The following is a 22,388-nucleotide window of genomic DNA, read 5'->3' as shown; positions in this document are numbered from 1 at the left end:
AGAAGTTAATGATAATTCAATTGCTTTATATGATCTAATTGATCCAAAATTTCCATTAACTACTTTGCTCTCAAAGAGAATTTAAAAGTATTTATTAAAAAAAATGCATTTACTTTTCTAATAGCAAGTAAAATCGCTCTGTGATCGGCGGGCAGAATATTGGGAACCCACCTACCTCAAATTGGGCTCAAACATTCAAATCGGAAGATCGCTTAATATGAAAGCTATGTTTGCGCTTGTACATGCCAAATATGAACTCAAACTTCATGTGTTAGGGAAGACGGCTTTATATTGGAGCTATTAGATTTTCCAATGCCAATTTATTTGGTCCATTTGCAATCCCCAATGATCTACATCATTAAAAAGAATTAGTTCAAAATTTTAGGTGAACATCGTTTTTTCAACTTGAACCTTAATCACCACCACAGATGGACGAAAATGTGTAGATCCACCACTAAGAATGTGAAGACTGTGGAAAAAACCTTTGACATTTTACTGAATAAATTTGTCAAATATTTCCAATTCAACCTTAATCACCACCACAGATGGACGAAAATGTGTAGATTCACCACTAAGAATGTGAAGACTGTGGAAAAACCCTTTGACATTTTACTGAATAAATTTGTCAAATATTTCCAATTCAAATTTTCATTCATGTTAGAAACTTGATTAACATAAGTTGCATAAATACTACATTGGCAACCCCGTACGTTGAATACAATGACTTCTGAAGAATATTCTCAAGATTTTTTCGAGTGTGCTGGATATGTTTAAAGTAGACACGCACCAAATACCGGACAAACTCTTCTTCAAAGTTAACACAATTATTTAGGTTGAGACAAAATTTAATCACATGTTCTGCAACCTAGACCCCGAAACTCTAAAAATTGTGTCGGACATTATCTTACCCACCGATTTCAATGGATATCAGTACGAAACTTTTGGGCTCAAACATTCAAATCGGAAGATCGCTTAATATGAAAGCTATGTTTGCGCTTGTACATGCCAAATATGAACTCAAACTTCATGTGTTAGGGAAGACGGCTTTATATTGGAGCTATTAGATTTTCCAATGCCAATTTATTTGGTCCATTTGCAATCCCCAATGATCTACATCATTAAAAAGAATTAGTTCGAAATTTTAGGTGAACATCGTTTTTTCAACTTGAACCTTAATCACCACCACAGATGGACGAAAATGTGTAGATCCACCACTAAGAATGTGAAGACTGTGGAAAAAACCTTTGACATTTTACTGAATAAATTTGTCAAATATTTCCAATTCAACCTTAATCACCACCACAGATGGACGAAAATGTGTAGATTCACCACTAAGAATGTGAAGACTGTGGAAAAACCCTTTGACATTTTACTGAATAAATTTGTCAAATATTTCCAATTCAAATTTTCATTCATGTTAGAAACTTGATTAACATAAGTTGCATAAATACTACATTGGCAACCCCGTACGTTGAATACAATGACTTCTGAAGAATATTCTCAAGATTTTTTCGAGTGTGCTGGATATGTTTAAAGTAGACACGCACCAAATACCGGACAAACTCTTCTTCAAAGTTAACACAATTATTTAGGTTGAGACAAAATTTAATCACATGTTCTGCAACCTAGACCCCGAAACTCTAAAAATTGTGTCGGACATTATCTTACCCACCGATTTCAATGGATATCAGTACGAAACTTTTGGTGATCCAAGTCTCATCAACTTCCCCACATGCCCTACACATGCTATCACTTGCCGCACCAATTTTGTATAAGTGAGCTCGTGGTTTTATGTGTCCTGTTATGATACCGAAAGATATACTGACCTCTTTCCTACTATCTGTCAGTAATAGTCTCGTCTTCTCACGACTCGGATCTCCCCATAGGATTTTCCCCGTCCTAGCTACCGTTTCGCTGTTCCACAGTATTGCATGCGCGTTCGACGACCACGACCTTGACTCGGACTACGTTACCTGAAAGGCCTCGGCTTAACCAAGTTTATTAACGGCAGTCCTCTGGCCTTCACTGCTAAATCGTCTGCTCTTTTATTCCCCTTTATCCGCTATGATCCGGCAATCAGGCGATGCAGATTGTGTCATTCTCAGAGAAGGCGTTAATTTCCTTCTTACACTCCAAGACTGTTCGTGACCTGACCGTCCTGGTTGTTATTACCCAGATGGCCAGTTTACTGTCCATAAAGACGTACACTGAATGTCCAAGCGTTGACACCACACCACCTCACACATACCGAGATCGCCCTAATCTCTGCCTACACGATCGTATTATAGGCATGCAGGCGAAAACAGATCTCCAATCTGGGTTCTCAATGAAGACCCCCAGACCCACTCTGTCCCCTAGCATTGATCCATCTGTATGGCCTGATCTTCCAGATGGCAAAACCAAAGTTCCATCAATGCAAGACTGTGCCTCTGGCGGCAATGTCTCAGACTTCTACCTATATATTATACTTCTATCTTATATATTACTCTGAATTCCTTAATATTTATAAAATATCAAATGTTTTATTTAAATATCAAATGTAAGACCATGTCATGCGAAAATGCGCCGTCTAGATTCTAAGAATGAATTTTAATTTATATTGGAGAATGGTATAATTCGACCTTCGAAATCTGAATGGTCCTGTTAATAATATTTGGTACCCAAAAAGGATGGAACATGGAGATGCTGTGGAGTCTATCCTGGCCTTAGGAGAAAAAACAGTTCCAGATCGATAAAACATTTCATTTTTGTCATATGGCAACCAAAAGCTTGATGATTGCACAATTTTTTCTACTTTGGATTTGGTGCATGCTCACCATTACCATCCGTGACATCCAGCAGACGGTTATTATAACTCCCTTTGGTTTGTTTGAATATATAAAAATGTCTTTAGGATTAAAAAATGCTGCCCAACGTTTTCAACAACTAAAGTTCAGCATTGTACGTCGACTTTTTAACGTGCGCAATTTGATCAGATTTAACCTTTCCTTATAGGGTGATAAAATATTCAATTTCCAGTTATGTCTACATAAGCAGAATAGCACTAACTGTTTTCGCACAGACTCAATTGAATTGCAGTGGATTCGATTGTAAGGACACCATATTATTGAACCATGCTCCAGAATCGTTCGTACAAGGGATATATATATAGGTTTTTTCGTAACGATTGGATCCACAAACTCTTTGCTCCAACGTTTTACGAATCCCAAAAAACCATAAGCTTTATTGACCATCAACGATATATGTGATATGTAGTTTAACCTTCGATCTAAGAAGATCCCAAGGTCCATGATTGATTCCACAGTCTCAAGGGGCGAACCATTTATATATTGATTTGTAGTTTTGGAGATTGAGTGCGCTTAGAATGGTAATTTGACATCCATGCTAACAATGGTCATGTTTATCTGATCAAATGACTACAGCACGCTTATCATGCCAGTATCAATGTTCAAACACCCGCGGCTGTCACCGTACGTGATGCACAATAATATTGAACTTGAATTTTAAATTGTATTCACAAATTTTTATGACAAGCTTAACCTTTTGATCGATTATCAGAAGTATGTCCCGCATATGGGGCATAATAGAAATACACGGAATTTAAAGAGGAATGTATAAATTCGATGTTTGGTTTTTTAGAACAACCTCAATTTCCTTTATAATAGGCTCTACGAAAAGTCACTATGGGTAATCTAAGCGATTTATTAATTCTATTATGGTTCTCTTTTGGCAGCAAAAAGCTCGTTTATATTTCCTTTTACATTTGCCATTAACATTTCCTACAAATTTATTGAAAAACAAAATAGTTTTGCTGTGGGAGTAGGGCTCATCAACGATCGCTTCCAACAAAATTATTGCTGCTATTCATCTTTTTGCAGCTGTTTATCCAATACTCCCCACGTCCAATTAACAAAGTCTGATCAGCATAATTAATGTAAATGTTTTGCCTTATCATTATGTGTGTGTGTGTTTTTTTTTAAATTTTAATTTATTTTCTGGTGAGCGAGTTTCTATTTATCAATGAAATCGTCAATTCAATGATGGTGGTTCAACAATTATGAAATACTAAATATGGCAACGACAGAAGGGGAAGTGGCTAATGAACACAAATCGCGCCAATGGCTCGAATAGTTGAGAATAGTTTATGTTGACAATAAACAAATTAGGCGAGAAAAGAAAACACGCAACACACCGTGCGACATGCAATCACTGAGAATACTGGGAAATGTTTAGAAAATACCATTGGCGGGGGATACTTCGCGATGGCATAACACGCTCATAAGCGAAAACAAGTTCAAGTTCAAGATATGAATAATAAATGGAAAGAGTGTGTCAAGTGTTGCCTCTTACCAGGAGTGAAAGGCTGCCACTGAATAAATTACTTATCCACACTTAATTATGCGCGGAAGAGGGTAACTTTTGATTTCTTTTAATGGAGATATCAAAGCCATAAATTAAAAAGACTTAATTTTCTCATTTCGAAAAACGTAAATAGTCGCTGACAACTGAGAAACACCGTCGAGCTTTTGGTATGACATGAAAACAGTTAATTAATTGTTGAAATTTTTTTCGAAAAATATACTTTTCAAAATGTGGATAAAAATAGAATTTTTAGTCATAAGCTTTATTTTTAAAGAGATTCCTAGAATTCCATGTTTTTGTGCGAAATTTCATGCTGCTTATTCCATTCTACATTCTTTGGTAATTTTAGAACTGTATTTGAATCGCTCCTTTGATAAGAAACACTAAATTAAAAATAAATGCATAGCCAAAACAAATATAAGTGGTTTTAAAGCACGCTATTGCAAAGATCACAATTCATGTTATCAAGTTTCATAATCATGCTACCGACGTTTCAGTATTAAAATACTTCGCAACACTTGTAAGTCCTTTCCGACACAGTGCATGAATTACAATTCAGAAATATGTAATGGTTTTTTGATTGAAATCTGTTCAATTGGGAATCTTGAAGCTTCTTGTTACCAGACTGAACTTGGTTCTCTGAAAACAAATCCCAACAGTAAAAATATTCTACTTATTTCCCTCTTGCGTTCACTCAGCATTGAAGTTATCAACAGCCCCAAAGAGTAGTTTATGGAATTTTTTGCGTTGCGCAATGAATAGTGCCTACCTGTCCAGGGGCAAAACGCAAGGCTATGTCAATGCTTTGGAACTCAACAGCAGCAGTGAAGATATTAAGTCTAACATGCCGAAGCTGCTGGTGAAGCAAAACGTCAGGCTGTTTAAGTTTCAAGTTTCATAATCATGCTACCGACGTTCCAGGATTAAAATACTTCGGAACACTTGTAAGTCCGTTCCGACACAGTGCATGAATTACCCTTCAGAAGTATGAAATGGTTTTTTAAATGAAATCTATTCAATTGGGAATCTTGAAGCTTCTTGTTACCAGAGTGAACTTGATTCTCTGAAAACAAATCCCAACAGTAAAAATATTTTACAATACTTATTTCCTTCTTGCGTTCACTCAGCATTGAAGTTATCAACAGCCCCAAAGAGTAGTTTACGGAATTTTTTGCGTTGCGCAATTCATAGTGCCTACCTGCCCAGGGGCAAAACGCTAGGCTATGTCAATGCTTTGGAACTCAACAGCAGCAGTGAAGGTATTAAGTCAAACATGCCGAAGCTGCTGGTGTAGCAAAGCGTCAGGCTGTATAAAGAAAGGAGGGGAACTCGAAAGCTACCTGAGAGATATAGAGTGTAGACTTGGGTTTGAATATCGGCTTTGGCATTGTAAGTCAAGAGAAGAAGCTGAAAGTGGAACAGATTAATTGACATCATTTCGTGGCCGCCTCGAAAGAACTTATCAGTGGATATTGCTCCGATTCAGGAATGTCACATTGCCAAAAACATAATTTCTGAGCTCGCCAACAGGAACTACAGCGGTCAAAAAAAGTATTCATCATTAGCAAAATTGATAATAAATTCACTTATTTTGGGTAATTGAAGAAAATTTAAAGTAAACAAATAATGCAGTTTTATGCAATAGTTTATTTTTCGTAATATGTTTTAAAATAAATTCAAAAAATAAATTTAATTAGCGCAAAAAATGCAATTTTATATAATAACACCAAAAACAGAACAAAAAAGTATTCATCATTGATGTGCTATCATCAAAGTCAAATTCAAATATTATTTGGGAATCCCCCTTTTCTGTTTTATTTAGTAAAGGAGGCTTTGCCCTTGACAGCAAATATTTAATTTCATTGAAAATATAGTTTTTGTCAAAATGGGTCGTAAGCAAAACGAGGTTTCTGATGAGGTAAAAGTTTTGATAATAAAACACCACAGGAATGGTTTAACTCAAAAAACTATCAGTGAAATATTAAATAGACCACGATCTACTATACAATCCATCATCAGAAAGTGGACAGAAACGAAAACTGTTGACAATAAACCAAGATCTGGTCTACCAAAAGCACTTTCAGTTGGAGATGTGCGTTGGCTAGTGCGGCAAGTTCAGAAAACTCCGAAGACAAATGCGACCATTCTTCGTAAAAACACTATGGAATATTTAGGGAAGGAAGTTACTACAAAAACAATTCGAAATACACTCAAAAGGCATAGTTACAGAGGAAGAACTGCACGTAAGAAGCCCTTTATAAATAAAATAAACCGAGTGAAAAGGCTAAACTTCGCAAAAATGTATGTAAAACAACCCGAATCATTTTGGAAAACATGGTGGAGGTGGTTTAATGGTTTGGGGGTGTATGGCGGCTTCAGGAGCGGGAAATCTTGAAATTATTAATGGAGTAATGGATCATAAGTATTACATTGACATTTTAAAGAGGAATTTAAAAGATAGTGCTGTAAAACTTGGGCTTGGTAATAACTTTCAATATTATCAAGATAATGACCCCAAACATTCTGCTTTAAATACCAAGATGTGGATGCTGTATAACTGCCCCAAAGTCATTAAAACTCCTCCTCAAAGTCCCGACTTGAACCCAATTGAACATCTTTGGGAACATCTCGAACGCAAATTGAGAACGCGCGATTTTTCGAGCAAGAGTCAAATGCAACAGGTGATAATGGAGGAATGGACTAATATAGACCAAAATATAACCGCTAAATTAGTCCAATCGATGTCAAACCGTTTAAAAGAAGTTATAAGACGCGGTGGTCGAATAACAAAGTATTAATTTTTTTAAATTATGTTATTTATTTTTTTGTTTTTTTGCAATGATGAATACTTTTTTTGTTTAATTTTTTGTGTTCAGCTGTAAAATGGCCCTTTTTGTTCCAATAAATACTATTTTTTTCTTTAAAAACAATGAAATTGTGTACATATATATCACACAAGCACTACTGCATCATTAGTTTAATATGTTTTTTATTCCAATTGTCTTTTGTAGACTTATTAAAAAAAAAACATTGAATGATGAATACTTTTTTTGACCGCTGTACCTTGTTTTTGCTCAATTCTATAAAAATTGTGACTTGACGACGCACAGTGAATTGGGGAGAAAACTATTTGAAATAATTATGAAAATTGTAAACGGATAAAAATAGTTTTACGAAATTTTAGTTTATGGTAATAGCTGAGGTGTTATCCAGACTATGTAAATTTCAAAGTCCTAATAGGCCCTGGGCCCATAAGTGGGCCTTCAAAGTTGGTTATCTCGGCACGACAAAATTTTGTTCTTGTTCATTTATGGCCCGACTTTCATTTTTTTTATTTACAGGTTTTGTGCTAAAATTATTTGGTCTTGAAGTAGTTCCTACAATCGGATATTGTTCGACTGCAGACCATAGGGTTCCCTGTTTCTATGCATTAGCATTTGGCTGGTTTTCTAGATCGCGATTTCGTTTGGCACCACACCAAACTAATCGGTACGATCGGTCAAAAAGATATGTCTTTTAGACTGAAACTCATAAGAGTATTTCCTTTTGTAGCGCACTAAATGAAGACATTACAACTTTTACAACAAAACACCCTGCCCAACTCAGAGTAAGTTTTTCAATGTAGTGTAGGTTGCAATATGGCAACCTACACTGTTTGCGGCGTGCTTTTTCGTTCATTATTATTTGCTGGGAAGTGCCGGAAAACTCCTACAAAAATAGGTTTTTGTGTGCGGGATGTCTTTTATAGTTCCCAAGAAATTGGAATAAAACAATGTTTTGTTGTTTTTTTTTTTTTTTGTAATTTTTTTTTTTTTAATTTTCGGAGACGTTGGTCTCTTAATAGCTAACAGAATTGAATATATTTTTGCCGCATTGTATGCTAAGGTTTGATTCTTCAGTCAAAAGATATGCAAGTTTAAAATAAAAAAAATCGAGAAAGAAATTTTGGTCAAAAAAGGTAATATCATAGTTTCTTCTCTATAAAGAAAAGAAGAAGGAAAGAAAGAAAGGACTTAACGTAGATGCGTTTTTACGAAAAAACTGGAAATATCCTTCGAGTTCTCAAAATGCAGAGCTGAAATCCCCAACTAAATAACAAATTTTAGTTACCCCAAGTGGTACTTAAATACATGACGATTTTGTAAACATTTTTCCCCTGCATGGGCATTTTGGGTACTTGTCGTTTTGAGGACATATTCGTCCTCAAAATAGTGAAAAACTAGAGTGATATCTTAATTAGTTTTGGTTTTCAAAACTTTGTAAATTTTGGGCTCATTTTAGGTTTTACTTAAATAATCCGGTTAAAATGTTGTATTTTGATTTCAGCTTGGACATTGTGTTGTAAAGCAAGTCCTGACCTTTCCAAAAATATATATTTTTTTATGAAATATTTTCAAATATGGGCAAAAATGACTACCCAATGTGAACATCTCGGCTATTTTCCTAAACATTATCGCCAATCACGTATTCGGAAACTTAAAAGAAGTAAAAATTAGTCTGCCATTTTGAATGAATTGAGATAACTTTATGGAATTTGAAATGTATAGAGCGTAGGTGTTTGTTAGACGATATGTAAAACTTCAGGGCCCTATTCGTGGGCCCTATGATTAATTCATCCCCTACTAATTTTTGTTTGCGCTGCGAAATATTCATTTGTGGTCCGATTTCGGAACTTTCTTTATTCGTTGGAAAGTGCGTCTTAAACCCTATAAAACACACACTAATTGTTGTGGATATAATCGACTTCAAACTTATTTACGAGGCTGACCTCGTATTTTGTAAATTGCGAAGATATTTGTGAAGCAATTTTTTATTAAATACTGGTAGATTACAAAATTTACAATAATTTTGCTTATCACTTTACAATATCCGTGTTCAGTGTTAAGATTGAAAATCGGAAAAGTACAAAATACGAGGTCATCCTCGGTGAAAAATAAGTTTGTAAATCGAATAAGCTCGAGAAGCATTTTCCAAAAACTAAGAACATTTTGGATAACAAACTATCCAAATCAGTTGGAAAATTGAAAATCGGATAAGAAATGTTGTCACAAACAACAAATTTCGATTATGTTAGTCGAATTTCTTGGACACTATAAAAGATATCCTGGGGTTTTCAGGCACTTTCCAGCAAAAACAAAATTAAAATCGGACCATAAATACGCTTTAAGCAGTCCAAACAAAATATTGGAGGGCCGAGATGTCCAACCCACGAATGGGCCCCTAGTCCTACTAGGGCCTTTACTAAGAGTTGGCAAACTATCGATAATCGCAATATCGATTTAATCGTTAATTTTCCATCACCTATATTTCAAAGGAAAATGAGAAGTGAAAATCAGGAGATCGAATTACATAGAAGCAATATCAATTCACAGATCGAATAAAACCATATTTAATAAAGTCGGTGGAAAATCGTGGGAGAAATCTTTGCACAAAATTTGCGCCCTCCATAGGCGCAATGTATCTTATAGGATAAATTCAGTGTCGGATCGCTTATTTTTGTTAAATTTTGAAAAATATTTAACTTTGTCGATAGTATCGATAGGAAAAATATCAATAGATATTCAGATGAAAAATAAAATAAAAATAGTATCGATTGAATCCACATAGTGTGGATACAACCTCAGCTATAACCACATAAAATTTGGTGAAGATATCTTTATCCGTCCATCCCGTTGTGCGACGGTGGGTTTTGGAGACCGGGATTTCGGGTCCCTAACCTCATCTGCGTACCTGCATTACGAAGAGATGGGCCCTATCGATATTTTATTTTTTGTCTTTGCTATCGGCAAAGTTAAATTTTTGGCAAAATTTAACAATAATAAGACATCAGACATTGATTAGGGCAATCGCCTATAGAGGACGATTGCCCTAAAATTTTGAACAATGATTTCTCTCATGACTTCTAAGTGACTTATTAAATTTGATATCATTCGATCTCCTGATTTTTACCCCTAAGTTTCCGTTTGAAATATAGGTGATGGGAAATTAGAGACAGTATCGCTCACCATCTAATGCTAACTTTACTTTCTTTAACGTTCTAATGTCTGGAAAGCAACGTGGACTTCACTACAAGATTCATACCTTAAGCTTCTTCCGTCACTTCAACTCAATGTGTAGTAGATAAATGTCATCAATTCAAATAAAATAAAAAGAAGATGCCTTCCCTAACCCCAATGTTGATTGTTTACATGCACGTTTTTATGGATGTAGGTCATCTTAAGTGGTTAATGAAATTTATGGGATGAATCTGAGTTAAAAAATGCGGCTGACATTTAACGCGTATGAAAATTAAAATCACATTAAAGCATGTCAATAAAATTCAAAGGCCAATGTGAATAGCCGACCACAAAACCCAAATAAATAAATTATATAATATTAAAGAATAATACAAAAAAAAAAAAAACAACAAACAAATTATGCGGTAATAATTAATTACCTGTGTATTGTGAATTGATTGAGCTCAAATTGTCATCGCTTTCACGACTCATGCTGCTTGTATCTGGAAAACAACACCAAAAAGAAAAGAACGCAAAATGCAAACAATAAGCAAATGGCAGAACAAACATGCAAAATTATTAAATAAAAAATAATAAAAATAATATGCACACAAAAATGCAGAAATTAAAAATTGAAAAAAATTTCGAAATTTTAAAGAGTTAGAAAACCAAAAAAAAACCAATTTTAACTTAGTCAAACAAACTGTAACATACAGGGTGGCTGATGAAAGCCGCTACCAAAAAAAAATGTAATAACTTTTTTTCTATTTAATAATAATAATTTAATAATTAATTTAATTAATTAATTAATTTAATTAATAATAATTTAATAATTAATTTAATAATTTAATTTAACATGAATAAAAGAAAAATGTATTCCATACACCGAAAAAAAAATGTAGCAATATTCATCATTGTAGCAATATTCATCAGCCACCCTGTATAAAGAAAACAATTAAATGCAGAACACAGTTTGTACTCGTACATACAAGATGCGATAAAAACATGCTGCTTGGTAGTTCAGGCCAGTTTTTCGTTTCATATCCCATACTTTATTATACCCTCCACCATAGGATGGGGGTATACTAATTTCGTCATTCTGCTTGTAACAAATCGAAATATGCGTCATGTCATTTTAAGTCGATGTAGCCTTGTCCGTCCGTCCGCCTGTCTGTCAAAAGCACGCTAACTTTCGAAGGAGTAAAGCTAGCCTCTTGAAATTTTCCAAAAATACTTCTTATTAGTGTAGGTCGGTTGGGATTGTAAATGGCCAAATCGGTCCATGTTTTGATATAGCTGTCATATAAACCGATCTTGGGTCATGACTTCTTGAGCCTCTAGCCTCTATTCTCGTCCGATTTTACTGAAATTTAGCACGTTGTGTTTTGGTATCACTTCCAACAACTGTGTTAAGTATGATTCAAATCGGTTCACAATCTGGAATAGCTGTCACATAAACGATCTTGGATCTTGACTTCTTGAGCCAATAGAGCGCGAATTTCTCATCCGATTTAGCTGAAATTTTGCATGAGGTGTTTTTTTATGACTTTCAATAACTGTGCTAAGTATGGCGCAAACCGGTACATAACCTGATATGGCTGCCGATCTAGAATCTTGACTTCCTGAGCCAATAGAGGGCGCAATTCTCATTCGATTTGGCACAAATTTTGTACAACGGCTTCTTTCATGACTTTCAATGTACTTGTCTAATATGGTCTTAATCGATCAATAGCTTGATACAACTTCCATATAAACCTATCTCCCGATTTTGCTTCTTGAGCACATACAAGGCTCAATTCTTATCCGAATGAACTGAAATATTACACTATGACTTCTACAATGTTCGGCATTCATTTATGGTCCGAAACAGACTATAACTTGATATAGCTCCAAAAGCATAACAGTTCTTTTTCAATATTCCTTGTTTGCCTAAAAAGAGACACCTCGCATAGAATTCGACAACTGCGGGTCCATGGTCGAGGGTATATAAGATTCAGCCCGGCCGAACTTAGCACGCTCTTACTTGTTTTTTATTTGTTTTCATTTGAGATACAAAATTTTAGATACACTACTAAAATAGCTCGTTCTATAGAAAAGAAAACACTTTCAATTAATCGTATTTTTGATATCACCTAGATATAATGGTAACGTCCATGACAGGGAGAACAGTTGGAAGACTGCATGTTTTCAACGTGAATTAACCCATTAACGCCTGACCCTCGATTCCCTTGCCCGATTTTGATGAAAGTTTAGACCATTTAAATTGAAGCAGTATTTCTTTTTTACTTCCTTTAAAAAATTGTTTTTTTTTCTAAAAATTAAAAATTTAGTTATTTTTTAAAACTTGTCTATCCTTTTATATTAGTAAGGATAATACAACAAAAACAAAACAAAGTCATAAACTCAAGCAAAATATTTGGGTAATTTTCCTAATTTAAATAAGTATAGACATGAAAGTTAAAATCTTATATCATTATTACAGTATTCTAAATTGAGGACAAAGTTTTTTCAATACCATTAACCTGTTAAAGGGAACATTGCGTTATTCTGTTTGATACGAAATCTTGCAACTTCCTTAGCAATCTCAAATTCTCCGAAAATATGTTTGTGTCAGAAAATCCTTCCGCGTTGAATTATGGTGTTTCCGACATCAATTTCAACATCGCTTACAGTTTCAGCCAAAACTTTGCGACTACAATTTTGTGAACGTTTATCAATAACATTTAATCAACAACTTATAAATTCGTAGGATGTTCCATTCAAATGACCCAAATATTTTACTTGAATTTATGTCTTTCTTTTGTCACATTTTCAATATTTTATTTTGAAATTAGACAATTTTTAAAAGACAACGATATACTTTACTACCACTTTCTACTCAAAATTTTGAGAAAAAAAAAATTAAGTATGTGTTATTTCTCGAATGCGGTGTCTCAGAATTTATGTATATTTCAAAATCGGTAGTATTGTCCTCTGGATATCCTATTGCCTTTTCGAAAATGTTTATTACTTCCGTGGCGGATATTGCTCTTCTGGCGCTTCCAAATTACTTGAATAATTATATCCTCCTGCAGGCTGGTAGATAAATATTAAACTCATACCACTGAATAATATCGTCGTCCGTCTTTGGATCATCTACTAAAAATTTTTCAACATTTAAATAAAGTTCTCGCTTTCTCTGAGGATGGGAAAATCCACATCGTTTGGGTGCCGGGCTATAACGGAGTATGGGGAAATGAAAGGGCAGACGATTTGGCGGTGAAGGCCAGAGGACTGCCGTCAATAAACCCGAAGCCTTTCGGGTCGACGCAGTCCTAGTTAAGCGAGTGGGAGACGAACGCGCATGCAACATTGTGGAACAGCGAAACGGTCGGTAGGACGACGAAAATCCTATGGGGGAATCCAGATCGTGAGAAGATGAGGCTATTACTGAAAAGAAGCAAGAAGGAGGTCAGTATAGCTATTGGTATCATAACGGGACAAATAGGACTACGAGCTCACTTATGTAAAATCGGTGCGGCAAGTGATAGCATGTGTAGGGCATGCTGGGAAGATGATGAGACGTTGGAGCTTTCGCGTCCAACAGACACCGCCACTTAGGTGGAGACACAATATCAGACATGAACCAATTTAGAGAAGTGGCATTGAAAACAATTAAGGATTTTGTACGTAGCACGGAATTCCTAACTTAAAACTTTCTTTTTAGAGGTTACTTTATAGTTTTTAGAGCGCACAACAAGCTGATTACTGGCTTAAGTGTATGTCCATAGTGGCATGGGGCGGATTAATATCTGCACCCTCTTTTCAACCTAACCCAAACAAAGTTTTTTTTCCAAAAAAGAGCTGACTCAGCAGCATTATAAATTTTGTCTTTAAATAATTCCAAAAATCAAATGAGGGACTCTATAGGGATATTAAATTGGTGTACAGCCACTTTATAGGAGCAAAGTTTTTCCCCAAACGGCTTTAAATGTCTAGTTCCAGATCTAGCTTTGAAACCTTGAAGTCAGCCAAAGCTTGCACTAAAGTGCGAGAAGCTGTACAGCCACTTTATAGGAGCAAAAAATTTCCCCAAAAGGCTTTAAAGGTCTAGTTCCAGATCTAGCTTTGAAACCTTGAAGTCAGCCAGAGCTTGCACTAAAGTGCGAGAAGCATCGATAGTTCTTCACTCACTGTCATATTTTTTACCTGTGTTGTAACAACCATTTAAAGAGCCTTTTTGAATCGAGTATATATTAGTTTTTTTAGTTTTTCATTTTGACTGTTGTTCTTAATGCCAATACAATACGCCCATCAAGATTTTTGCAATTTCTTTGTTCAAATTAATCGAAAGAAACTTTTTGGGCACCTCAGAGTAAACAAAATGCTTGTGATTCGCATCATAAATTGGTTCTAATGATACCAGTATCAGGAGTTGTTCTCCTCAGATGATGTATTTACTTAACTTAAAGCACGTTCGAGCATTTATGCCTACGAATGAGCACTAGAAGTACTGAAATAATCCTTGGTATCCAAGCGTGTGCCGTTGGTCGAAAAGGAATATCTTTGTTCTTGACTAAATCCAGTGGTATGCCTGGGCATATTGTCCCAATCTTTCTCCCGGTACCAGCATGTTTCGTCACAAACTGAAGGAGGCCCAGGCAATTCCGCAAGGACATCAGAGTATACTGATGACAGTCCATTGACTATCCCACTCCAATTGCTCCTAGGTATGTAGCCCTGTTCTTCTTTCTTGTCGAAAACTACCATCACCAAACTGTGCCTAGAGACATTAGCAAAGGTTCTTGGACCCATATTACTATTGTTCACCTTACTTCTTTTGAGCATGGGATGCCCTCCAGATGATTACAGCCTTTTGGCTGACTGCGGTGCCGTTTCCAAATCTAGATGTGTAGTCTTTGTGCAACGAATCTCCGAGCCTAATTTAGGGTGACCCTTTCTTTATCGGTGACAGTTTAATGATCATTCGCACCAAGCTTCTTAATAAACCTAAGAGCGATGTTTCTTTTATTATTCCAAACTCTGAAAGAGTGCATTGATTTGCCGAAGAAGGTTCGGGCTTGTCCTTAAGACTCGAACCGGATGTCTTCATCAAAAGCCCATGCTGACAAGACATCTGTCGCAGCCGTTCCACCATTCTAATCCTACTCCCGGGATCTAGATCTGCCGCTCCACTGGAAACAACCGCCTAATGGATAACACTATCGCAGCTATCCTTGATTGACTTTCTCTGAAAATAACTACCTATAACGATTTACAGAAAATCTTTGCGGAGCGAAAGATTTTCTCGCTGCTGAAAATGGGACAGTAATAATTGTTTGCTAAAACAACAAACATTTTCTGCCGTTTTCAAATGTGTTAAAAGATTTTATTGTCTCTCTTATCCTTTAACTTTACAAGCAAATAACGTTAAATTGTTTCAAATGTTCTCAAAATTTTTAACCAATTTATATAACAGCGGACAAAATAACTATTATTATATTTATGCCTTTAAACAAGAAATTAACTCCTAAAATTGACAAATATTTTTATTAATAAATATTTAGCAAATGCCTCAATTGTTGTTTAGAAGCTCAAGAATTTTGTACGAATTCATTCAAAAGTTTTTTTTTTATTTATTTGATTATCGTAATATCAACAGACAGAGTTTGCAGATATTAGCAGAATGATTTCCCTGGGTGTATACTTTATGGAGTCGCAAATGGATATTTCGATGTGCTGCATATGGAATGACAAATGAATATGTAAAAATACAGCTGAAATAGCACAGGCAGCAAGAACAAACCACTGTGAGAAAAAGAATCCGACCAGCAGACTTCTCATTTTTTTTAAGCTTTCTATTAAATCAACACAAATAGATAGTTGGAAACTGTTATTCATTAATAATGTGTTGTAGTAAATCATGAGCAAAATACTGCTAAACAGGAGAACCTTTGCAGCTACATCGGAAAGAGATATGCCCGATGGAAAAGCAAATGTAACAAAAGTTTAAGAAAGTAAATGATTCATCTTAGTTCACCAGAAACGTTTTTATGAAACTGCCATGCATCATACCTATGTAGAAAAGCTAAGATTTGAGATTCTTACCTCAATAATAATCTTAGATTCAAATTATTTGGCAGCGAAATGAACAAACTTGAAATGAACTCAAATGTATGCCAACTAATCTTTGAATGAAGTCAGTAGAGCAGATTTCAATGCAAAGCGAATATGACATACGTACAAGACGTTATCGACATTTTTGACGTTGCAAATATGCAAACGAATTACCACAATTTATAAAAGTGACACTAACTTACTTACCAGCCGCCATCACCATCAACACCACTGCCGCCAATTAATAAATCTTTACCCCATTGAATGGTATACACATTGGAAACCATATCGACATCAACCACAACAGCAATACCAACAACAGCAACATTGTATGGGAGACTATTATTTATTTATCGGGCAACGGGTAAACAACTTAATTAGACTTTTGATATGCAAATTCGATTGATCGATGGACGCTGCTCGCGCTCCAGTCCCCCAACAAGTGGGTAGGCCAAACATGGCCAAACCACTTATGGTGATGGGCTTAGATTTTATTTCCAAAACATTTGCTGTTACCTGCTTCTCGATATTCACGAGTTAATGAAATTGACAATTGCAATTATGACAGCACCTAACAGCGAATAAATCTTGGCCACATGTACATCATCTCTTTGGCCAAGTATAGCAGGTGAGATGCGTGGGCAGATTCCAGAACAAACGAAGCATGCCTGGTATGGTAAACAGTTGTTGGAGGCGATTATTGCATGTAAATTTTAGACTTTTTCTTAGTATCGCCGTAGAGATGACTACTTTCTTAGCCATAAAAGGCTTAAGATGACATCTTCTCTGGGCTTTGATGAAATCATAGCGTTTATAAAGTTTTGTTGTTAAAAAATAAAAATACAAAACAACATTAAATGCTACAGGGTTTGGCTTAGGCCGCATTGTTATCAAATCAAAATTTAACGGATGCACCAATAGAATTCTGTTTCTTTTAACTGGCGGGAACATCAGAAACATTTTTCAATGGTGGTTATAAGCCATTAAACCGCGTGTCATGCACTGGCTGCATACTGTAGTTGTCAGACCTATAAAGCTATATGGTGTTGTGGTCAGGTGGACGACCACAGTAGGTGAACAAAAGTTCACCTACTGTTCATTACTCAGCCGGGCCCAAAGGATGACTTATTTGTGCATCACATCATCACTGAGGACGGCACAATTGGACAGTTTGTTAAGACAACGGCTGTAAGTCTAAGGGGCTTTCTGTTTGGCCATGCGGCTGCTACGGACACTCTGCCCGATGTTCCAGACAGTATGGATTACACATTGTCCGTTCAGCTATGTTATAAAAAAAAGTACTGCAATATTCCTGATAGCACCAATTCGAACTTCTATATCCCTGGTAATAGAAGGTATGTCGACTTCTATAGGGTTGGTTCCTAACGTCCCTGTGGGCTTGGGATGTACTTTGAAAAACTAGGACCTGTCTTATAGAGAATATTAAACGATCACTGTAGCGTGTATCAAATGAAAATCCTTGCAATTAAAGAACTGGCGGAATAGCTAAGATGTAATGTCATAACGACGATTGGCATAAATGTACTCACAACTTATTACTTATTAACTTTACTTATTTCTGAATTTAAAAACCGCCCTCGACTGTCGCAGATCTCTCAAAGCGATTACACATTCCAGGGGAACTGCAATCTGTGGATATGACTCCAGCGACATGAAAGCTAAGTCTTCAGGATGAGGCCCGACGGGCAACGAATGAGAGATGGTCGCAAAGTACAGGACGTGAACGCTCTAGAATTGCGTGGAGCAAAAAATCGTAGAAAAATTATCAAAGGTTGAGTAAAAGATACTAACATTGTAAATATAACAAATAATTATTTTAACGAACAATTTTTGCCATCATCGTTGAACAGTTGGAGTTTTCTGGGAATCATTAAAAAAAAACCAAAAACCTCACGACCCGTGTATGAATTGTCGCATAATGTCAGAGCTACACGGACGAATGTTTTTGCTTCTATCGTACAGGCATCAAAATAGTTGACTTATGACACTTGGGTTGTTCCTCCGCAATAAAAAAGCGTTCTCACATGGTTAATCATTATTTTCCAAAAGAATTTATAATTTAGCCGCGTTAAGAAGTTTAAAAAAGGAAAGGAACAAACCTTTATGATACTCAACTCATTCGACTTCGTTCAAGAACTGGCGAAATTCGATATTTTTTAAAAAAATATCGATAACTATCGATACTATCGTTAATTTCCGTTACTTTAAAGCAAAAAAAAAAAAAAAAAAAAAACAACATACATTTCACTCTCAAGTTCCTAGTTTTAGCAAAATAAAACAAGAAAAGAAAAAGAGTTCCTAGGAACATATAGACAAGTTGACCGACGAACCGCCAAGCAAGCGTCCGAGATAAAGTTCTAAGTGGGCCGTCTGCCTGAAGGAACTCAGAGGCAAATCAGACTTTACCAGACACAAGTTCATACATACTGCTGGGTCGTCGTGATTTCTGCTGCAACTGCTATCACCAGGAACGTAAAGAAACATAACATCGGCCCAAAAGTTATCAATGAGTTTGCTTGCAAACAGTGTCCAAAACCCTGCCCCCAAGGAAAGACTTCGGTTACATGCAAGTCCATGCGACTAAACGAGTCCGCAATGATATTTTAAACAGCACATGATGAGCCTCCATCTGGACGGATCCAAGCAGTTCAAATGTTTGAAATGCTTGTCGTGTCGTCCGTCAAACGTGAAAGCTCTCATGTAGGAACACTAAATTTGGATTACTTTTGTGAAATATGCAGAGAGTTGTTGATATGAATTTGCATGCCAGCGAAAGGCAATTCCAGTGCTAGGTTAGAAAAACGAAAGCGAAATTATAAAACATTCTTTCAAGGACTAAGTAAGTTCCCCTTTTTATACCCACGACCATAGGATGGGCATATGCTAATCAAGTCAGTACGTTTGTAACACCTCGAAATGTTTATCTGCGACCCCATTAAGTATATATATTCTGGATCGTCTTGACATTCTGAGGCGATCTAGCCATGTCAATATGTCCGTCAGTATGTCGAAAGCACGATAGTGGTCTAACGCGTAATGCTAGCCACTTGAAATTTTACACAGATACTAAGTATTGATATAGGTCAATGTGCCATATGCAAATGGGCAAAATCGGTTCAGATTTAGATATTTGATTTCTTGAGCCCCTGGAAGCAGCTTTTTTCGAATTTGGCTGAATTTTTGCATTCCAACAACTGTATCTATTACGGCCTAAATCGGTCTAAATCGGTCTATAACCTGATATAGATCTCATATAAACCGATCTCCCGATTTGACTTCTTAAGCCCTTACAAGTCGCAATTTTTGTCCGATTTGGCTGAAATTTTGCATGATGTTGCTCCTATGTAAACCGGTCTCTCGACCATCCTTGTTCAGTTCCTAGAAGCTTTAATTTTTGCAGGTTTGACAGAAGTTTAGTACGTAGGATAAAACAAGTAAAAACGTGCTAAGTTCGGCCGGACCGAATATTACAAACCCTCCACCATAAATCGCATTTGTCGAGTACTATTCCCGATATCACTTTTAAGACAAACAAAGATTAAAAGAAAAGAGTTGCTATAATATTGGAGCTATATCATGTTATGGTCCCATTCGGACCATAATTGAATTGTTGGTCTCCATGGTCTCCATAGAAGAAGTCATTGTGTAAAATTTCAGCCAAATCGGATAATAATTACGCCATCTGGAGGCTCAAGAAGTCAAGATCCCAGATCGGTTTAATTGGCAGCTACATCAGGTTTTACAGTTGTTAGAAGTCATAACATAACACGTCATGCGAAATTTAAGCCAAATCGCATTAGAACTGCACCCTTTAGAAGAGTAAGGGCCGTGCAGGGACAATTGGATCAATACAGCCTAATGATGGACTATATTTCGATATAGCTGCCATATAGACCGATCTAAGGTACTAATAGGGTGCGATGTGAACTCTCGGAAAATCTGATTGATGAGGTTCAGGATTGGAGGGTCTCCACGGAGCACTACTTTTCCGATCATTAGAATAGCACGGCCAGCACCGAATCCGATAAGCTTCCGTAATAAGTTGAAAACCAACTGGACAAAATACGGAAGACTAATCAGAGCAAGACTTGTGCAAGATAATTTAGATTGTCCAAGCATAAAAGACATTGACGGCAATGTCAACAGGATTACGATTGCAATAGTGGGGTCTTTCTTGTCCTCTCCGAGAAAGGAAATCAACCCAAGAAAAATTCTGAATAACTGCGAAGATGCGCAATATCGGGAAAGAGTTCCGTAGACTTTATAACAGAGTACGTCGTAAAAAAGCGGGTGTTTTTTGGGATGTGTCCTACAAACGGCTCAAGGAATACAATAAGATTGCCAGAGTGGCAAACGTGCCTTAATGACGCCGCCAAAATGAAAATGTTTCTCTCAAAAACCCATGTTCAAACTGAAATGTTAGTAGACGACATGGGAGTGAGAGTAGAGACAACGGAGGTTTTTGATGAAGACGCATATTCCACAATGAGGTTGATCGAAGGTTTATTATAACAGAATTTATGGTAAAGGAAGTCGCAGACCTGATGGAATATTTCCGACATTACTACAGAAGGCGGCCGACTATCTGGCGCCCCATCTGGCAACTATTTTACAGCGTGCCTAGCACTTGCATGCACTCCAAAAGCCTGGTAGGGGGCAAGTCCAGCAAGTCATGCGACACCAAAGGCCTACAGATCTAAAAGCCTTACGTCCTTTCCACTCAAAACCATGAAACGTATTGTGAATACCATAATAAAGAGTAGTACATCCAGCGAACTGCTCATATACAACCAACATCTCTATGCCAAGGGAAAATCAGAGGAGACTGCCTTGCACGAGGTTGTGCATAAAGTAGAAGAATCCTTCGATACCAAGACATTGGCGGTATGCATTGCCATCGTGGGGCTTTTGACAATGTACGGTGAACCGGTTCCTTAGAGACTGGATAAACCATATGCTAAGGAACAGGTGGATAATTTGTGGGTCCCATGACATAAATATAAGGAAGAAAGTGGTACAGCGCACGCCACAGGGTGGGATTTTATCGCTCCTCCTGTGGCGGAACAACACAAATAACCTACTACGGATGCTATCTGAGGAGGGATTTTAATCCGTCGATGTTATAATACTTCTTAGGGGTAAGGATCCGTACCAGCTATGCACAAGAGCCGTAAGAGACTTGCATAAGGCACATGACTGGGCTAGACCCAGGGGTCTTAATGTTAACCCTGAGAATACTGAAATCTGCCTTTTCACGAGAAAGACGAAGGTGGGCCAATTTGACGCACCACATTTCTTCAATAGAACGATTTCGATATCTGACAAGGTCCAAAACATAGGAGTATTCTTGCACAGGAAACTTAATTGGAACGATATTCCTACGTGATAGCGTGTGGGGAAGATGATGATACGTTGGAGCATTTCCTATGTCATTGCCCGGCTTTCGCGGCTAACAGCACCGTTACTTAGGTGGAGATACTATACCAGCGATAGACCAACTTAGGGGCGTGGTATGGAAAACAATTAAGGATATTGTAAGTAGCATGGAACACCTAACATAGATATTGTCTTCGAAATCACTTTTAAGTATTTAGAGCGCACAACAAGCCGATTGCTTGTATATTAGGTTGCCTAAAAAGTTATTCTTCTGTCAGTTATCAGCTGTTACTTTTAGCTTGCTTTAGAAAAAAAGTGCGCGAAATTTTGTTTACATTCGTTTGTTTGGCATCAATTTTAATATGGGTACCACATGTATTGAAAGAAATTCATTTAACAAACCAATGAATTCATTTAACGCAATGAATTCGACCCGTTTTTAAAACGAATCATAACTGGAGATGAAAAATGGATTGTTTACAACAACATTAGTCGAAAACGATCATGGTCCAAGCATGGTGAACCAGCTCAAACCAC

General features: G+C 36.6%; 2 protein-coding genes across 5 annotated transcripts in view; one reads left to right on the top strand and one right to left on the bottom strand.

The window, feature by feature from the left end:
* Positions 1 to 22,388, bottom strand: part of LOC106095569 (restin homolog) — a 194,204-nt gene that overhangs the window by 81,198 nt on the left and 90,618 nt on the right. For all 4 annotated transcript variants that reach the window (XM_013262804.2, XM_013262803.2, XM_059365142.1 and 1 more), the window contains exon 2: positions 10,799 to 10,861. In XM_013262804.2, coding sequence (XP_013118258.2) covers positions 10,799 to 10,861 — 63 coding nt within the window. The remainder of the gene's footprint in view (positions 1 to 10,798; positions 10,862 to 22,388) is intronic.
* Positions 1 to 22,388, top strand: part of LOC106095571 (uncharacterized) — a 99,369-nt gene that overhangs the window by 11,711 nt on the left and 65,270 nt on the right. The gene's annotated exons all lie outside the window — the stretch shown is intronic.

The sequence above is a fragment of the Stomoxys calcitrans genome, chromosome 3 (genome assembly GCF_963082655.1).
Source record: "Stomoxys calcitrans chromosome 3, idStoCalc2.1, whole genome shotgun sequence".
Classification (NCBI taxonomy): Eukaryota; Metazoa; Arthropoda; class Insecta; order Diptera; family Muscidae; genus Stomoxys; species Stomoxys calcitrans.
The sequence above is the reverse complement of the archived record's forward strand: the minus strand, read 5'-3'. Positions and strand labels throughout refer to the sequence as shown.